The sequence below is a fragment of the Arvicanthis niloticus genome, chromosome 6, assembly GCF_011762505.2.
Source record: "Arvicanthis niloticus isolate mArvNil1 chromosome 6, mArvNil1.pat.X, whole genome shotgun sequence".
Lineage (NCBI taxonomy): Eukaryota > Metazoa > Chordata > Mammalia > Rodentia > Muridae > Arvicanthis > Arvicanthis niloticus.
Window position 1 is genome coordinate 63,001,640 of NC_047663.1, and position 20,420 is coordinate 63,022,059.

A 20,420-nucleotide genomic window follows, 5' to 3' on the forward strand; every position below is an offset into this window, starting at 1 on the left:
ATTATAACTGAAGCCAGGAGTGGTTGGCACATGCCATTAATCCCAGCACACAGACAGGTGAATCCCTGAGTTCAAAGCCAGCATAGTTTACAAAGTGAGTTCCAGGTCAGCCAGGGTTACACAAAGAAACCCTGTCTCAAAAAAAAAAAAACAAAACAAAACAAAAAAAACAAAAACAAACAAACAAAAAAAAAAACCTGCCAGGCAGTGGTGGTGCACACCTTTAATCTCAGCACTTGGGAGGCAGAGGTTCGGATTTCTGAGTTCGAGGCCAGCCTGGTCTACAGAGTGAGTTCCAGGACAGCCAGGGCTACACAGAGAAACCCTGTCTCAAAAAAAAAAAACAAAACAAAAAAAAAAAACAAAAAACAAAAACAAAAAACCTACATACATACATATATACATATGTACATACAGGTGATATAAGAACTTCAATTAACATAAGAAATATTAGCTAATATAAGAAATAGTGGGAGGGAGGGAGGAGGACGGACAAGGGAGGGAGGGAGCCCTTGTCTCTAATTGCTCACTGGTGAGGCAGTTTCCCCCAGATACCAAGCTGATGCTCTGTTGATGTGTTGACTTACACCCACGATTGCCTAAGCATTTTATGAATATATAAGTGATTTAGAACAATAGCCTCGGGGCCCTGGTGCCCCTGAAAATCCTTCACTACAGCAGAAGGTGTGTGTGTGTGTGTGTGCGTGTGTGTGTGTGTGTGTGTGTGTGTGTGTGTGTGTGTGTGTGTGTGTGTTTTCTTAGAGAAGCTTTCACTTCTATAGAATTGAAGAGCTTTATGGCAGATTTTAACACAAGCTATTTCTGACTTGAGACCTAGTTTGTTTCCCTTTGCAGAACCACTGGGTTTCCTGCTGAGAAAACATCAAGGAACACTTGGGATTCAGTAGGATCTCTGGGTGTCAGATTTGGAAGACTCCCCCAGCCCAGGGACAGACCTCAGAGCTGTGCACAGGTGAGGAAACTCTCACCCTCAGAACTGACTGAGGGAGGTTAAAGAACCCAGACCTTACTTCATCTGCTCTTTTAAAGACAAACCCCTCTCAGCTGGGGTGTCCTGCTTCCTAGAAGCCCAGCTGTCTCTGTTTACTGGCCCTGAGCTTCACTCTGCTCAGGTACTGAGTTGGGGCCACAGAAGAGCTGAGACCTACAAGCCTGGTTGGTCATCTTATATGTGTTTCTTCATAGATATTCCATTTCTTTAGATATTTCCACCTAGGTTTAGCTTGATCAGTGTCTATAAGTTATATTACACAGTGTGACGTAGTGATCACAGTCTGTAAGTTATTCTGAGTCTGCTCACTGTTGTCTCTTAAATGATTGGTAGACTATCCTTCACTAATTTTGAGGATGTGAGGTTTTGGAGAGCATATGTCAGAACAAGACCTGGCTCTTGGTCAGAACCCACCACTCTGTCATCTCAGAGTCCCAGCTTCCCATAGCTGTGAAAGACTCTGAGTGTGGTCCTGGCTCGCAGAAGGCATAAAAGGGAAGAGAGTATAGCCATCTGCATCCAGAAAGCCTGGACCTGAGAAATCCCAGTGTCATGTGGCTGTGTAGAACAGAGAAAGCAACCTCTCCTCCCTGGAACTGCTCCAGCCAGTGACTCTCCAGTCAGAAATTAGTGACTCTCATCATGGCCTTGACAGCCTGCAGAACAGTGAAGCAAGAACGGTTAACATTCTATCTGTAGGTCAAGCATCTGCCTGAGCAGTAGTCAGGGGCCCTGTAGCAGCTCTAGCTTTCTGGCAGAGGCTGACCTCATACTCAGAGGAGCCTAGAAAACCCTTGTGCTCTGCAGGGCAAAAGGTTCTGCCTGTTTGCTGTGTGTCTCTCATACCCAAATATACATCTGCTCAGGCAGCTGTTTGGGTCAAGCTGTTGCTCAGTTGCTTAGAGCCAAGTATGTTTAAATTCCCAGAAGCCTGGGCTGAGGATGTTTGGGTGCTACAAAATAACAGGAATCAATATTATTTACAGGGTTTCTTTTGGGCTCTGGATATAGCTCAGTCAGTAAAACATTCATTTTGCAAGCTTGAGTCCCTCACTTTGATCCCCTAGAACTCCCACAAAAAGCCATGCATGTTGGTGTGCTTTTATCCCAATACTGAGGAAGAGGAGATACAAGGACCCCTACCTGGAGAGTAGCCAGCCTAGCCTACTTAATGAGCTCCAGGACAGTGAGAGACCCTACCTCAAAAAAAAAAAAAAAAACAAGTGAGTATCTGAGGAGGGACACCCAAGGTTGTCCTCTGATCTCCACATGCATGATGACACACATATATACATGTACCTGCATGCATGCACCCTACACATGAACATGCACATAGTCTTCCAGCTGATTCTTCCCCTTTCCTCCTCGGATGACCTGTAGTGACCACACACATTCACACTACCCCTCAACATGTAATTCAGCTTCCACACGGGAAAGTGGACAGAAGCACCCCCGCATATGTTTGAGAGGCTGCAAGCTCACCACAGACAAGGGAAGAGCAGGAGTGGAGTTATTGGGCCTCAGAACTGTGGATGTGTTGAGCTGGCTAACTCTTTGTAGGGAGATCCTTGGACCATGCCCAGCTTCTCCCCCAACTGGATGCCAGCAGCATCCCTCTTCTTCCTCATGATCACCAAATTGGTCTTCAAACATGGACAAAGGTCCCCTGAAGAGCAAGCAACTCCTGGGTGTGAACATATAACTAGAGCAATGGTTCTCAGGAGTCTCTTAGTGGCTCACTTGGAAGGCCATTGAGATAGACATCTTTCTGAGATCCACCCAATTTCTCACTTGTTGGATCTGAGTTGGAGCCTGAGAGTTTTCACAGTGGACACACAATGCATGGTGCTTATCTGGAGCCCACCCCTGGTCTATCTCTGCCGCTGCTGCAGTGGGGTTACCCATCATTCCTGTCCGGGAAGTCTAACTCAGTAGATTTGTTAGTGCTCAGACCCTTTTATAAAACCTTCCAAAGACCAAGCTATACCTCCAGACCAGTTAAATGGCTGCTTTTAGGAGCATAGCACAGGCTCTGGGGGTTGTGGAGCTGTGAAGATTTCAAAATGAAGACCACACAGACTTCTAAGTCCCTTGACTTCATCTCTGACTTCCAGACTTCAGATGAGGCAGTTTCCAGCCTCTCAGTAAGCTTGTTGTATAAATCTAAACTGCATGGGAGAATGATGGGCACTCCCCAGGACTGTGTAATTGAAGTCCTGAAAGTGGGGGGAATTGGGCCGGGCCAATCCTGAAAGCTACTCAGTGGTGGCATGGTGGAGGATGTGGCCATGCTAGCGATAGCCAACACTTTACTGTCCTTGCAGTAAAGCTCAATAGAATATACCATGCAGAGAAGGGGCTCTAAGGAATGAGGATTCTTTGTCCTGTGTGAAGGGGACAAATTTCACTCCAAGCTTTCTTGGTTCTCCATGCAGACTTTCCAAGAGAGGCAGTTTGGTCTCTGAACCTCAGCCTACAGCTCTGAGTGAACATGGAAGGAGAAAAGTTAACAAGAGGGGCCGGTTCCTGATGGACAGCACAGACTGGGATAATATGAGGTGAGTTGTAGGGAAAGACAGTTCTCTTCTCTCTCAAGGTCTCAGCACTCGTATCTCTGATGGTCAGCAAGCTTTTCTACCAACAAATACCTGACACTGTTAAAAAAAATTTAATGTAAACTCTTTTTTTAAAAAAGATTTATTTATTTTATATATGTGAGTACACTGTTGCTGTCTTCAGATATGCCAGAAGAGAGCATCAGATCCCATTACAGATGGTTGTGAGCCTCCATGTGGCTGCTGGGAATTGAACTCAGGATCTTTGGAAGAGCAGTCAGTGCTCTTAACCTGTGAGCCATCTCTCCAGCCCAACATTATTAAAATTAAGGCTATCCCTTCTGAGTGTGTGCATGATGGGCGGGATGAAATACCAGCCTAACCATGGGATTGAATAAGACATAAAGTGGGCCCAGAAAAACCAGGAGTCAAAGCAACCAAGTGAACCCTGGGCTAGATGCCAGCCTATCACAGCAAACATGTGAGTCACACCCACATATCCCGTTATTCACTGTAGACAGTCCTCAGTGTCTGAAGTCTACGGATCCTGTTCTCTACATGCTGGAAGAGACAAGAGCGAAAAACCTCCTCTCTTCTGGAACAGTATGAAAGAAAAAGAATTTGAGTGATTGTTCTCTCTCTCTCTGAGTGTGTGTGTATGAGAGAGAGAAAGAAAGAGAGAGAGAGAGAGAGAGAGAGAGAGAGAGAGAGAGAGACTCATACAATAAGCATGTAATGTGCACATAGGCAGGCACCTGTTACAGACATTGAAGTACACATGTGTACATCAACTCTAAAATCCCACCAAGGGAAGAAAACCTGTGTTGGAACAAGGGAGAGAAGCATTGCTGTATCAAGCAGGGGTGCCTTGTGCTCCCAAACGGGATGTTGACCTCACATGACTGTGCCATGAGGGTGGAAACAGAGATGGTGGAGCCTCTACAAACAAACATGTTTTCCTATGTACACACCTTCCTATAGTCCCCCAACATTGACCCAAATTCTATGGGTTATGATGTGAAATTAAGTTGCTTGTGTGAAATGAGTCATTTCCATGCCTGCTCTGGAAAAGGCACACCCTCCTAGTTTTATCCTGCACTCACAATACCCCTGGGTTGTGCACACAGGCATCCCACCTTCCATAGAAGTGTGTGTAAGCTACACAATGGCAGCAGCATTGCAGCCAGCAGCAGCTAATGCTCAGTGGTCAGGCCTCCTATGGATGCTCCCAGGCATCCACCACTTAATGCTCTCATTCTTTGGGATGAGGGACCTGGGGGCTAAGCTAAGTATCCTGCACAAGGTACATAGCTAAGAATCAGTGGGGCGTGGTGGTGGAACTAGTAGCTTGTCAACATACTTGAGAACAACATTTTAAATGGGGTAAAATCTGAAAAGGACATCCAGCCAGTTCAGAATAAAAATATCGCACTGCATGAACTCCTAGGCTTTTTAATTTGTCTCAGTGGAGAGGAGGGAAGGGAAATGCTTTCCTGAAGAGATTCCCCGGAGGTGGGGGGTAACTACACATGACAGAGGCACTCCATGATGTCTTGAGAGACTTGAGGTTCTCATGACTAGGTCAGCTTGCCACTGGCATCTAGAGGATGCAGTGAGGTATGGCGCTAAGTGTACAGCACACGGGGCATCGCCGACTGCAAAGGATTACGCAGCCATGAATTCCAGTAGTGCTGAGGCTGAGAACAGCCATGGTAGAATAGCCATGAAGATTCCAGCTGCAGGTAAAAGGCCAAGTTTGTTGACCGTGTTTCATATTGCTTGCCAATAGCGAGGTTCTTTCCAGATATAAAATCTGGGATGTTTGAGACATAAAGCAAGTTGTGCTTGTAAAATGCCAAAATCTCTCATTCTCTTTATGGGAAAGCATTGAACGCAACCTGAAGCTTCATTTTTATTTTAGTACAAGGTCAACAGAACAGGAGACCATTGACAAGATGGTTTCATATTTACAATTCCCAGAAGAAGGGAGCATAGCAGGCTATACAGGGTCATATCGGAAAGTACCATGGTTCATCAGGAGTCAGAGGGAGGGAGCAGAAATTGTAGACAAACTCTTCCTGGCTTGTTGTCATATTAGGTTTGAGACAAGTTCTCATGCATCCCAGGCTGGCCTCAAATTCACGATGTAGACAAAGAAGACCTTGAACTTCTGATCCTCCTGTCTCCTCCCAGTTGCTGAGATTAGAGGTATATACCACTATGTCTGGTTTGTGTAGCACTAAAGATCAAATCCAGGGCTCGTGAATATGAGGCATTCAATCAACTGTGCTACAGCCTTGTTGACTTTTCCTGAGCTTTTGCTTGGTTGTTTTTAGTTTTTCTGTAAGCATGGATGAGCAAGATGGGTAGGCAGTGGTGTAGTCATGGTTCAAATGGTTTGAGCTGACTCTGGATACAGCCATCATTTCTAGTGGCCTAGACTCTCATCCTAGGATCCTCTAAGGTAAGAAGATGGGTGTCCCAGACTACAACCCCTGACACTAGAAAATAATGGGCTATAGAATCTAGAATGCATGGTTTGCATATCAAGGGCATACAGACAGGTATATTATTAGGAATTAGCCCTGACAGCTATCATTCACTTACCTTAGTGCTGTCTGCAATAGTTGGTTTTAACAGTGCTCTTCTGTGCTCTACTTCTGAGACAGGTTTCAGAGTAGACCCTGGGACCCTGAGACAGTCAAGCTCTAAACTTCTTTAAATTGTATCTGAGATCTTGTGTTCCCAGCGTGGGAACCTGGGAATGGTGAGGTTGAAGCCATAGGCAGGTCCCCTTAGCAGTGCTGCTTCCTGCCCCTGTTCCTGGCTATCTTACTGTGGGACCTCCTGGCTTCACAGTCAGCAGTGAGATGCTGAGATTCAGGCTGGCGTTTAGTTAGTGGATCTCAACCCAGACCGCCCATCAAAGCAGTCTGAGACAAGGATGGTGCTATACCTCAGTGGCTAGAGTGCTTGCCTATCATGCAACAAGCCTGGGTTCCATCCCTTGCACCTCATAAAGCCAGGCACCAAGGTGCATGCCTATAGTTTCACCTGGGATGTGGAGGCAGGAGAATCAGAAAAGTTCAAAGTTGTCCTTGGCCACGTAGTGAATTTGAGGCCGGTCTGAATGTATCAAAACCTGTCTCAAAAAAAATTTTTTTAATTAAATTTAAAAACCAGCAAGCAAGCATTCCTGGAGACTAGATCCGTGGGCAAGAAACAATCACTCAGATTGCTCATCCCTGCTAGTGAGTCTCACAGGAGTGGGGGACATAGGCTATCACCCGTCACATTTGCCTCCCTCCCTGCTATGACCCAGAGACCCATCTGCCAACAGCAGGTTCTCTTGCCTCCACAGCTCCTTCGTGGAACTCTACGTTGCTCCTTTTACATTTCTTCAGTCCCTCCACTTAAGCCATTTGCTGTCAGACCCGAGCAGGGTAGGACTTAAGGCATCCCCTGGGATACTAGATGCCAGGAACATTGTTCCAACATGCTGTGGTAAAAAGGGGGCTCTGCCTGAAGCGAGCTCACCTATAGCCTCATCCTCACTGTATCAGAGATTGGCCTCACTTGCCCCCTCTCCAGCCTCCAAACACTGCCTTTGGGTGGTTTGTTTCCCACAGTAGCTTCCCTGAGCTGTTCTTTGAGACTGGAGAGCTCACCTGAATGATTGCAGTCCGAGCATGGAGGAGCTGGAGTCTCTGGTGCTCCCAGAAGAAGCTACCACAGCTGGTTTTCATCCTTACAAGGGCTGGTGTGTTTATACTTTCAGAGCCTGGTAGGCATCAGGATGCAACAGGGGCTCTGACTGCCAAGATAAGACTTGTTTATGAAATTGTTGAAGATGAGAAAGCAATGGTATGAAGATAAACACATATTTTCAAAACCCGTTTAAAGACATAACTGCACCCGGAGCACAAAAACCCAAATGAAAGCCTCCTGGTGGCCAGGACCACAAGGGAAAGATGGGGCTGGGCAGGCAGCTTTGGCAGACACCAAAATGCCCCTTCTCGGCTACGCCCACAGCTCTCGCTTGTAAGAAAAATGAATCACACAAACCCTCACATCAGCAAGAACACTGACCATATAATTCACACGGGTGTGGAACTAGCCAGTCAGGCATAAGCTTGTAAAAATATCAATAACGGTGTATATTTCAGTAATGGGGTGGGCGGGGTGTGTAGAGATGTGCTGGGGCTTTCCCTAGCATCCTCTTTTTCCCTGTGGAATGGGAAGATGAGCTGCTAGTCTTTGGTCTTCCTTCTTGCACAACACACATTCAGAGTAGCATGTTTCCCTCTGAACACTGCTTTCACTACAGGCTATGATCTCAATAGCGGTTTTTCCTCTGAAATAATGACCCTACAAACACCGGCAAGTGCATTAATGACAAAGGATATCTGCTACTACCTGGCTCTCTGGGTCACCCCTTGAGCTCCCTGGGTGTTCCCTTCTTACCTCAACCCTTCTCCCCCTCTCTGCCACTGGTGAACTGGTTCTTTCTCCCCACAGTGCAGCTCAGCAGATGGGCAGCGAGCACTGGAACTACTCCACCACTGGCTTTGTGCTGACGAGCCTTTTTAACAACAGCCAGATGCACCTGTTCCTGTTCAGCATGGTGATGTTGGTCTACATCCTTGCTATGGCGGGCAACACAGCCATGGTCCTTTTGATTTGGATGGACACCAGACTCCACACCCCCATGTACTTCCTCCTCAGCCAGTTGTCCTTTCTGGACATCTTCTTTACATCAGTCACTGTCCCCAAGATGATAGTAGGCTTTCTCTTTGGTTGGACAAGCATCTCCTTCGGAGGCTGTGGGGCACAGATGTTTTTCTTCATGTTCCTGGGGGCTGCAGAGTGCCTCCTGCTAGCCCTCATGGCTTATGACCGTTATGTGGCTATCTGCAACCCTCTGCGTTACCCAGTGCTCATGAGCCGCCAGGTGTGCCTGCTCATGGTTGTGGCCTCCTGGTTGGGAGGATCCCTCAATGCCTCCATTCAGACTTCTCTGACCCTTCAGTTCCCCTACTGTGGATCTCGGAAGATCTCCCACTTCTTTTGTGAGGTGCCCTCGCTGCTGATGCTGGCCTGTGCCGACACGGAAGCCTATGAGCAGGTACTATTTGTGACGGGAGTGGTGGTCCTCCTGGTGCCCATTACCTTCATTACCACCTCCTATGCCCTTATCCTGGCTGCTGTGCTCCGGATGCACTCCGTGGAGGGGCGTAAGAAGGCCCTGGCCACATGCTCCTCCCACCTGACAGTTGTCAATCTCTTCTATGGGCCCCTGGTCTACACCTACATGTTACCAGCTTCCTATCACTCGCCAGGCCAAGATGATGTAGTATCCGTCTTTTACACTGTTCTCACACCCATGCTTAACCCTGTCATCTACAGCCTCAGGAACAAGGAAGTTACAGGGGCGATGAAGAAAGCAATGGGCAGGTGTGGAGTCAGTAGGAATGCCTGAGACCCGAGAGAGGACTGAGAGACAAGTACCTCAGACCTCCACAGCATCATATGCATCGAATGCTAAGGCAAGGAAAAGGACCTCTACTTCAGTAACTTCAGGATCCTATTCTGGGATTCCCCCCACCCAAAGCCAATAAGTCAACTCCCAAATTCATGTGCTGAGAAATGAAAGGAGAAGCCATCACTTCCCCCTGCCCCCACACCAACCCTCAGTTACTACTTTCTTTCTTCAGAGAATTGTCTTTACTGGATCCCCTACACCTCAGCACACCCCAGCCTTCTTTGTGGGACCATAGCAGTAACCCATGCCCTCTGTATCACTGAGTGTCTGAGAGCTTTCCCTCCAGCCCCACTAGAAGCCAAGGACCCATAAACTCCTTCATGCCTGGCTACTTCATCGGACTTCCCTATCAACGCCTGTCCTTCAGCACGCTGCCCTGCCTGCACGTCCTCAGCACAGGTCCTCAGCAGAGTCCTCCAAGGCAGGAACTGTGCCTGACATTTTCAGATAGCTCCTCCTTCTCTTGCTTAGAAATGGCTTAAAGCACCAGAGACATCTGCAACACTTATCCTGTCCACCATGGCTCTCTGACCCCCCCACCCCCCGCCCACTATCTTCCCCTCCTCCTATTTGTGGATTTGAGGTTTCTTTTTTCCCCCATTAAGAGTGTACTGACCCAGACGGCAGATGATTTGCTTCTTTAATGCCACACTGTCAGCTTCTAGGAGGGAACCTAGAACATGTGATCAATAACAAACACTGGATAAATAAAACCTGCAAAGAACATTTCCTTACCTGATCTCAGGACTGCTGGTCCTGTTGCTAGCTACTTGGAATTTGTTCCTGCCTTGGCAATGACTCCATATTCCTACCTCTTCCCCTTTCCTATAAAGTGATAGGAAGTCTTTCCTATTAAATAATAAAGGTCTTTAAAGCCTGAGGCTAGCTCTCTCTCTTCACACACACACACACACACACACACACACACACACACATAAGGCCATGACTTCAGTCATCACCTGGCTCCAAAGTTAGCTATACAGACATACAGGTCAGCCAGACTTCCCAACCCCTTCTCTCAGCACACACCCGCTCTAATTCCACACACCCACAGAATATTTCAGAGGCATTTCAAATTCATCCTTCCACAAAGCCCTGTGAAGTCTGGCCTCTTGGTCTCATCTGATACCCCAAGCTCTCCCAATGTCCTCCCTACCCTCCTCTCCACTGCTTCCAAAAAAATACTTCCACACACATACTTCCAAAAAATGATAGTGACAGACGGGGTGACCTGAAGTGAAGAGCTGCTGCTTTCCATGCCCTGCTCACTGGAGGGGCGTTGCGGTTGACGAATGAATGTCAGTTAAAAGTACCCGGGTACTTCTCGTCAGAGGGTCTTCTAGACAGTAGCGAAGGCAGCCAGTCACAAGAAGACATCTTTACCTGGGTAGTGAGAGGTGGGGAAAACAGAAGCCTCAATTCACCAGGCCTCTTTTTTTCTCAGACCTGCAGAAATCCCCTGCCAAGATATCGCTAGTCATTTGGGAGCTAGAGACAGTGAAATCTCATTGGCCAAGACTCCGAGAAGGCGGGAAGAGTGTAAGATGCAGACCAATGACAACCTGGAGCCCCTGCACTACACGCATGCGCAATGCAGTTTGGCCTACTTTAGGAAGAGCAGCGCTTTAGACCCCAGCACCCGGTACTGGTTCTTGGTTTTACCCTGGCCACCCAACCTTCCCAGTTCATCCAGAGGGCATGATGTTCATTTAGATAAACCTCTTAAATTGCCCTCACCCACCCATTTCAGTTTAGCCTTGTAAAAAAAGAGAGAGAGAGAGAATGGGCCAGAGTTTCTTTCAGGCCGTATAAGTCTAGGTGGTTTCTTAGTTCCCCCAGATTCCTCCAGAGCCAGGCTGTCAGCATGACACTCAGCCTCTGAGCCCAGGGGCTTGCTCTCTGTATCCAGTTTAGGATACTTAGAGCCCTGATTCTGGTTGCGGGGAGCTTCGGACTGGGAGGCAATGCTGCCCACATTGGGAGGGAGGAAGTCGGCGTAACCTGACCTTATTGCATTGCGTGAACTCTACCTGACCATACTCTTTCCACAGAGACGGGACCTAACAGTCTGGACCATGATGCACCCCGCCACCCCGAGCAGGCTTCTCTTGGCCTGTAGCCTTGCCTTCATGCCCTTCTCAACAGGTGAGGGTAGAATGGAGCCATGCTTCATGGTTTACAGAGATGTTTTCTTGAATATTTGCTATGTTAGACCTTCTTAAAAACGTGTATGGGTATTCTGCCTACATGTATATCTACATATCACATGCAGAAGAGGTCATAAGACCCCTTGGAACTGGAGTTACCAATGGTTGTGAGACACCATGTGGGTGCGGGGCATCAAACCAAGGTCCTCCGGAAGAATAGTGGGTGCTCTTAACCACTGAGCCATCTCTCCAGCCAAAATAGGCACCTTTCCCACCAAAAGCAAAATTCCATAACCCTTATTCCCTTTTCTCCTATTTTAATTATTTGTGCTTATAGCTTTTAAAATAAATAATAGATGCCCATGACTAAAAACTCTTCTCTACACCCCAGGTCAGCTTCTGATGGCAGCACTACCACACCTTTCTATTGGCTTTTCCAGGGTTAGCCCCTCACTGAAAACCTACACTAGTTTCTTATCTGCTTCCAGGGCAGAATTGTACACCAAGTGTGCTGTGTCCTGCCCATCCCCATCAAAAACATGCCCACTGTGTCCTCCTGCTCAGCCTCCCTGTGGGGACACAGTCATCTCCAATCACTCACCCTCACAGATAGCTACAATAAAAGCTAACGTGAACATGGTTACAGAGCAGAAAGTGCATAGGTAGGTACTGCTGGACTCTACAGTTGGTACTTGTCTGGTTTGGGTTTCCAGTGCTGTGAAGAGACACCATGACCAAAACAACTCTTAGAAATGAAAACATTTCATTGGGGCTGCCTTATAGTCTCAGAGGTTCAAGCCATCATCATCATCATGACATGTAGGCTGTCATGTAGCATGCAGGCTGTCATGATGCTGGAGAAGCCGAGAGTTCTACATCCCAATCAAAAGCCAGCCAGGAGAAGACCAGCATCCTCGGGCAGTTAGGAGGACACCCTCTTCCCCAATGTGTAGAGCCTAAGCATAGGTTAGACCTCCAAAGCCCACCCCCAACACTGACACACTTCCTCCAACAAGGCCACACCTCCTAAAAGTACCACTCCCTACGGGCCAAGTATATTCAAACCACCACAGTACCTATAGTAAACTGATTCTACATCATCAAATCCTCCCCCTCCAAAAGTAATGCTGATGTCTTGTTGGCTTTTGTTGTTTGGGGTTTGTTTGTTTGTCTATCTGTCTTTTCACTTGTCAGTATGTTTTTAGACAGAGTCTGTTACTCAGCCTGCCCTTGAAATCCTTGCCTCAGATGACCTTCCTCTCTTAACATGTGGTCCCAATGAACCCACCAGAGTTAAATGCTGCTGCCTACTTACATTCACTGTCAACTTCTGTTCGTCTGTGCATTCCACAGGGATTGGTATACACATAGGTTCTAGCTGTGCAGGCCTGCAGCACTCTCGGGACACACATTTTAATTATATTTGATTTTGATTTTAAGAAAAATAGTCACATTAGATGTAGAGTGGGAATGAGAATTCACAGGAGAAAGAAGGAAGAGGCATCTCCATATTTTCGGAGTTCTGGGAAGTCTCTTTACTGTTAATGACTGCCATTCTTTTTGAGATGTTTTTCTCAGATTTTTATTGCTTTGGATATTAAGCTTTTTGTATTTTTATAAATTATTTCTCTCTCTTTATTTCTCTTTTTCTCTTTGTCTCTCTTTTTTTTTTAATTTTAATTCCTTCAGATTGGGCTCCACCCATACTCTGGAGGGAGACAATGCTAGGCTCACCCTGGGTGTCTGAGAATTTCAGGGCCTGGAGCATTCAGGCATTTAGGGGCCCCACTACATCAGCTCCTGCTTCTGCCCAAAGTGGAGAAGTATTGACTTAGCTGGGCCAGAGCAATGTGGGACAGTAACTGAAAAGCACACATTAAGCAGAATTATTAAAATATTTTGCCATACAGGCATACACACACACACACACACACACACACACACACACTATCCTTCAGAATAAACAAAGGCCCTGGGAGTTTCACACTTACCATAGTTCCTTGCCAGGGAACAAAGCTCTGAGGTATTCCATCTGCCACCCAGCCCATGTCTTCTCCCTGAGGGACCTTCTTCTTCACCATGGAGAGCATCACCATGGCCCAGTCCTCAAGGCCAACCTGCCCATTCCTCCACAAGCTGTATGGTCAGTCCTCATTCTTTCTAAACATGAAATCCCAGAACTCTTGGTACCCAAGCTAGGTCAGGAGTTTGTGGAGCTTCAGTAGTTACACCCTCATGGTTTTATTATCTCAGCTCATGGGGCCGCAGAGCCATGGAGAGGCAGCACTCCTGAGGAGGTGACCGAGAGCACTTCTGCAGACAGCCCTGGCTCTCCCTCTCTTCTTACCCTTCCTTCACCATCTTAGCTTCTCCATTCCTATCTCCTATCACTCTCTCCTCTGCCAAGGACCTCTCTCTCTAGAGTGGCCAAGCCCTGTCCTAACCCATGACCACTGTGGAGACACTTGATGGAGACACAGATTTGCTGTCTTAAGACTGAGAAGATAATATTGGATCCCCAGAGGCAGAGGATGCAGGAAGAACAGGCTCTGCCTTGTCACTTGCCCATTCTGAGGCTACCCTGTGCTTCCAAGGCCAAATAATTGCTGCAAGTGTTTGGAATTAAACTTCCCCTGGGACTCCACTCACCGCATCACCTTTCACTGAGGGCTTCCCTGTACCCTGTGCACTGCAACCCCCACCCTGAACTCTCTGACACATTCGTTTCTCTCTGTAGCATTTATTATCATTGCAGATGCAGTGTCTTCCCCCATCAGAGAGCATGCTCCTCGAAGGCTGGGGATTATGCAGTGACTCTAGTATGACTGAGAGGAATCAGAAAGCGTCACTTGCGGATGTCAAGGGCGGAGTGGAGGGGAGGCCGAGTGGGAAGGACCACTCCAAGAAGCTGTGGCTCTTTGGACATATGCATTTATCTCACCTGTGACCAATGGCCAGCCAGTTTTCTGTCTTGTCTTGTGCCCCCTACCCACCAACAGACTCCTGGGAAATCACAATGAACGAGCTAGAGGAGAAGGACGTGGATGAATTCAGCTCCAGCGGTCTCAAGTGTCCCACATGCTTCACCGTGAAGGGGAGGGAGTGTAGTCCACAGCTCAAGTGGTGCTCCACGAACAAGATAAAGTGTGTGGAGTTCTCCGGCATCGTAAACACAGGTGCCTGAGAGGATGGACCCAAAAGCACGTTGAAAGGCTTAGAGCATAGTCATGAATGATCACTCAGGTGTTGGTGTTGTGATAGGCAAGTCAAGCCAGGAGTGAGAGGTAATATCTTCATGATCTTAAAATCCGTGTCTGGCTGCAGCACAAGTTTGCACAGCTCCAAGCAGCAGCAGCAGCAGCAGCAGCAGCAGCAGCAGCAGCAGCAGCAGCAGCATACAGAATGCTCCTAGCACAGCGCAGATGTCAATCAGAGCACTGTCATACCCCAGTGCTAGCGGGTTACTGCAGGGTACCAAGGGTTCTGTCCACAGACGTATAGAAGACATACCAGTACTTGATTGACATGGCTTGGGAGAAATTCAGGGATTGGAAGGCCCTATGCTAGGAGAAAAACATCCCAACCCACCGCCTGTCTCAGGCCTAGAGAGCAGTGTGTCTGAGTCCCGTGAGAAGGCAGCTGGTCTGCCTCGATCTATGGACCAGTCTTGTGTAGGTCAAAGTGGGACCTAAGGCCAGGGGGATGTGTCGCATGTGTTTCTTCCCGCAGGTGTCAGCGACATCCCCATTCAGCTGATGAAATGCGTGACCTTAGACCAATGCAAAGACACAGTGACGGCTTATATGGGTTTTACCATCAGTAACAAAAGTGAAATCTGTAAATCAGCCATGAGAAACGGGGCCAGAGTCAGACCCCCGACCCCCATCTTCTTTGTTCTCTTCCTGGAGAAACTGCTTCACTGAGCAGCTGCAGAGGTTCAGCCACCATCACGGAAGAATTAAAGTTGCAGTTTTTGTTTGTTTTTCACATTGTTTGTCAATTTCAGTACATGTACATTCAGTTATCTACTTGCCACAGACCTTAGTGTATGCCCAGTCACACAGGGAATGGAACAGAACCTCTGTGTGACTTCCTGGGGAGTGATGAATGAGCAGGCATCTGTTCATTCACTGAAAATGGGTTACCGATGGCAAGCCAAAGGAATGAGTCCGCCCACACCTAGTTTAGTAAATCAGTGAGTTTGGGGCATTGTCTGTGGAGTGTCAGGTGTCAGCAGTGGTGTTACCATCTCCAGCAAGACAACCTCCAGCCTGGGTAACAGCTCTACAAAGCTCCGTCCCCAGAGCTCCCTGCACAACTGCCTGATGGTCCCACCAGTCTCCCTCTCCCCAGAAGCTGCAGAACCTAGAGAGGCCTTGAGGATCTTGTAACTTTGGGAGTTTCCTGAGTCTCATGAGCCTCCTTCCTCCCTTCCCAGGAAAGTGCTTTAGAGTAGCGGTGGGGAATGACCATCAGAAAACACAGGCTTTGATGGCCTTAGGAACTGATACATCACTCAGTAGCAAAATTAGTTATGAAGTAGCAACGAAAATAAATTTATGGTTGGAGGTTCCTGAGACATTGAGAAGTGTGTTGTTTTCTGATGGTCACAACCCACAGGTCGAGAACCGCTACTCTAAAGGAAACGGCTGCAGCGGGGGCCAAAGCCAGGTCTTTAAGATTTCTGAGCATTCCGAACAGATTAGATGTCATCACAAACGTGATTAGAAATTGGTGTGAGAAGTAGGGATGAACAGGGCTCTGCCCACTAGCCCTGGATCCAGCTTAGATGCGCTGTAGACATGGAAGATTGTAGCTATGACTAGGGAAAGGCTGAGCTAAGCTAAGCTAGTGGGTACATGTGAGGTCCATGCTATGTCAGGTGGGAACAGTTGGGACACAGAGATGAAGATGGGAAGAGACTACAACACCGTGTCTAGGGTTCCTAGCAGGGGCTGGGCGAAGAAAAGGAGAGCAGACACATGCTTGGTGTTTGATACACCATGGAGATGCTGCCCACCCCTGGGCACAGTGGACTCCCTGAGCTGAGCATGGTGCTGCTGAGCAGTGGAGAACCGTCAGCCACTCTTCATTCACTGGAAGAGTCTGAGAGAAGTCTCTCTGGATAATGGGGTCTCTTCAGGTCTCCTCTTCTGATCATTAGAATAGCCAGGGAACCCGACGCTGGACAACTCATCCCAGGCTGAGTACCAGAAACTCAGGGTGGATTACTCTGAAGCAAGCTTTGCCACAACCACCATCGCTCTTTTCAAAGTCTGCTTGTTTTAATCACACACAGCTCCAACCTATATGAGTCTTCTTGTCAGCTGCTTTGGGTTTGTTTTTTTTTTAAGTCTCACATGATCTTGCTAAATAATAGAATTTATATCAAAGGTGAAGCTTTCCATAAGCCAAATCAATCAATAACAATAACAACACATTTTTCTAAAAAGTTATGTGTGGTGTGACTGCCGTGTCCTAGAAGACCACAAGAGGGTGTTGGAGCCCTGCAGCTGGAGTTGGATCCCTGCAGCTGGAGTTGGATCCCTGCAGCTGGAGTTGGATCCCTGCAGCTGGAGTTGGGTCCCTGCAGCTGGAGTTGGGTCCCTGCAGCTGGAGTTGGATCCCTGCAGCTGGAGTTGGGTCCCTGCAGCTGGAGTTGGATCCCTGCAGCTGGAGTTGGATCCCTGCAGCTGGAGTTGGGTCCCTGCAGCTGGAGTTGGGTCCCTGCAGCTGGAGTTGGGTCCCTGCAACTGGAGTTGGGTCCCTGCAGCTGGAGTTGGGTCCCTGCAGCTGGAGTTGGGTCCCTGCAGCTGGACGTGATTATAAGCCAGATTCAGGTTGTCAGCAAGAGCAGCAAGTGCTTTTAAAACTAAGCTACTTCTCCAGTCTAGTAATAGGCCTAACACTGTTGCTTACAAGTGATACCTAGTGAACACAGGAGTCAGTGGCAGTAACTGGATCAATCAGCTTTGACACTGGTAACACTTCTGATTCAAAGTCAAATCACAAATCAACATCAGGATAGCAGAGCAGGACACACCACCAGCTTTCATCTACCCATGACAGCACAACCATAATTAGCCACAAGTCAGAATGACCCCAAAGACCCACTACAGAATCTGTAGTAATTCAGTGGAGAAAATACAATAGAGTATACCTACAGACTGTATCCCCAGTTAGATCAGATTAGCCAGGTTGTCATCAGCTCCCATGCCTCCACTTGTGAGAGGAAGCCAGATGCAGAACACCATGATGGTCAGTATAGGCCACCTGTAACAAAACACTAAGGTTCCACTAAGCTTCCACCAGAAGACACTGTCTTTTGCCACTGGGTAGCCAGCAATCATTCCTGTAAGAACCCACAGAGCCCATGTGGCTAAAAACCCCCATGGATCCCCAGGACACGTACTCAAACACAGCAACTGCTGTTAAACCATGACACAAAAGAGCTGCCACCACCCTACAAAATGGCAGAAGCCTACAGGTAAGTTCTGAAGCTGCACTTTTCCTGGGACCTCCCAGACACTGCGTCCGTACCCATAGCAGCAAGCTACTTGGTAATGAAGTCTCCTGTGCCAAATACATGGTGGCAGATCTGAATTGCAGCATAGCTGAGTCACTGCAGAGGACTAATCTACAACCCCAGGTTCTTTTCCTGCGCCCCAAGATTGTGCAGGACTGTGCCCCCATGCTTGGCTCTCTGCTGCTTCCCAAACTCTACACTTCAGGAGCCCCTGAGTCTCTTCACCATCTGCCCATCCCAATCCTGTCTTCAGTACCCACTCAGCTGTGTTTCAGGCTTCAGAGTCAGCCAGGGCCATGAGACTCACCTGCAGCCGTCACTTCCCCTGTTAGAGGAAACAACAGGAATTGGGAAGACCTTATTAGCTATCACCCCTGAAGACTTCAGCTGGCTTGTCGCCACTATGGACATCCACCAAGTGCTTCAGGGGTCCCTGAGGCGTCATCCACATTGACTGCAAGCAACAGAGCTGCCCAGAGGTGCCATGGAGGCCAAAGGCACCATGGTTATTGAGAACCAAGTGAAGTGGAGGAAAAAGGGAAACCAAAATTGGCTAAATTAGGAGTTATACCATGAATGACCACTAGGTGGAGATGTTCCCCAAAATTTTGTGCCGTTTGGTAGTCGGTTTTGCTTTGTTAAAGTGAGGTCTTCCTATGTAGCCTTTGCTGGCTTGGAACTCACTATGTAGATGAGGCTAGCCCCTAATTCATAGAGCTCTGCCTGTCTCTCTGCCTCTGTGGGCCACCATGACTGCATCCTCTTTATCTTGATATGCCTCTCTCCACACCTTGGGTCTTTCGAAGGTGGATTTCCTCTGATCTCTAGTTTGTGTGTGTGTGTGTGTGTGTGTGTGTGTGTGTGTGTGTGTGTGTGTGTGTGTATTTCTTCTCTTTTTGTATTTTTTGTCATTTCTTGTGGATTTGAATACATTTTATTGAGATTTTCATACATGTACATATTACATTTTAATTACACCCCATTCCATCCCCTCAAGCTCCTCTCCTGTCCCATCCTTCCCCTCCCTTCATATGCTCCATTTTTAAACCCACTGAGATCTCTTAGTGATGCCTGCACACACATGGATGTAGGGTTGTCTACTAGAGCATGTGTGGGCTCTCAGAGACCATATCCCTGAAAGAAACTCACTCTCCCTCCCAAGAGGCTTGTGGTCCTTGGCTAGGGGTAGGATATTAGAAACCGCTCTCCCATTCAGGCAGGGATTTTGGCTGGCTTGATACTGTGTGACATTCAAGCCCAGGAAGATGGCTCAGTGGGTACAAGCACTTGCTGTGCAAACCTGGGGACCTGAGTTCAAATCCCAGCACCTACGTTGGGGGAAAAAAACTAGATATGACCAAGGATGCCTGTAATCCCAGTGGCTGGGGGCAAGGAGGGGGTGAGGTGAACCTTCAGATTCATGGAGGGAGGGAAGGAAGGAAGGAAACTGGCAGTCCTCTGCCCTCTCTAGCACCACTAGAAACCAGTTGCCCTCAGATCCTCACGACCTTTTATTAAACACCCCCCCCCAGCCCCTGCCATTCCTGCTTTCATGGTGGAGCAGTGGCTGTTTGACTCCATCTTGCTGTGCTCTTTTCCCTCTGACTCTTGAGGTGTCTGTCATCCATCCACTTCAAAGACCTCCATGTTGTTTCTCACAGAAGAGAATAAGGTAGAGGAGAAGATCCAGATCCGTGAGAGTGGAGCCAACAGTGGGGAGTCTGAAAGGAAACAGGATGGAAAAAAAAGAAATGAGCAGACAGTGGATCAAGAGGAGGAAAAAGAAAAGGAAACTGGCTTACACAGTCGACTGTGTTCCGGCAATCTGAGTTGTGCCAACTGTTCCACACTGGAGCGAGAGATGTACCTTCTGAAAATGTGTGTTCACTCCGCTCATTCACGGTGGGCTCAGTGAACCCCTCTGCATTTGATGATTATTCTCTGAGAGTTCTGTGGCAAGAGAGTGTTCTAGATTGTGCTTTCTACTGCTGTAATAAACACAAGGCAACTTGGGGAACTTGGGGAGGAAAGTCTTTATTTCACCTTATGGGTTATACCATGGAGGAAAGCCAGGGCAGGAACTGAAGGTAGGAACCTGGAGACAGGAAATGCAGTGTCATGGAGGTGCGCTGCTTGCTTACTGGGTGCCTCCTCAGGCTCATGTTTATCCTCCTTTGTTACACCTCCCAGGACCACTTGCCTGGGGATGGTACTGCCCACGGTGGGCTGGGCCCCACGTCAAACGTCAATCAAGTAAATGCTCCACAAATTTGTCTACAAGCCAATCTGATGAGGTTCTCTCTTCCAGGTGACCCTGGTTTGTGTCAAATTGACAAGATATTTTTTAAATTTTATGTATGTGGGTACACTGTGGATGTCTTCAGACACACCAGAAGAGGGCATCTTATCCCATTACAGATGGTTGTGAGCCACTATGTGGTTGCTGGGAATTGAACTCAGGACCTCTGGAACAGCAGTCAGTGCTCTTAACCTCTAAGCCATCTCTTCATCCCAAGGCAGGATCTTTACTGAAATGATCAAATTAAAATGAGACCACTTTAGCAGGTTCTGATCCTTGCTATTCTTGTTAAAAGGGGGATTTTGATGCTACTTTTTTCCATAGATGATGTCTTAGTTA

The 20,420-nt window shown here is 47.8% G+C and overlaps 2 protein-coding genes across 2 annotated transcripts; both read left to right on the forward strand.

Annotated features, from left to right (window-relative positions):
• Positions 1-629: 629 nt before the first annotated feature.
• On the forward strand, positions 630-9,989 carry LOC117711463 (olfactory receptor 2T27-like). The gene is made up of 4 exons (XM_034507148.2): positions 630-684; positions 856-973; positions 3,448-3,570; positions 8,086-9,989. The coding sequence occupies exons 3-4, from the start codon at positions 3,542-3,544 to the stop codon at positions 9,044-9,046; spliced, it is 990 nt and encodes a 329-aa protein (XP_034363039.2). The 5' UTR covers positions 630-684; positions 856-973; positions 3,448-3,541; the 3' UTR covers positions 9,047-9,989.
• Positions 9,990-11,187: 1,198 nt separating this feature from the next.
• On the forward strand, positions 11,188-15,243 carry LOC117712002 (uncharacterized). Its single transcript, XM_034507983.2, has 3 exons — positions 11,188-11,254; positions 14,256-14,432; positions 14,986-15,243. Exons 1-3 carry the CDS (start codon positions 11,188-11,190, stop codon positions 15,177-15,179), a joined length of 438 nt encoding a protein of 145 aa, XP_034363874.2. The 3' UTR covers positions 15,180-15,243.
• Positions 15,244-20,420: the final 5,177 nt, after the last annotated feature.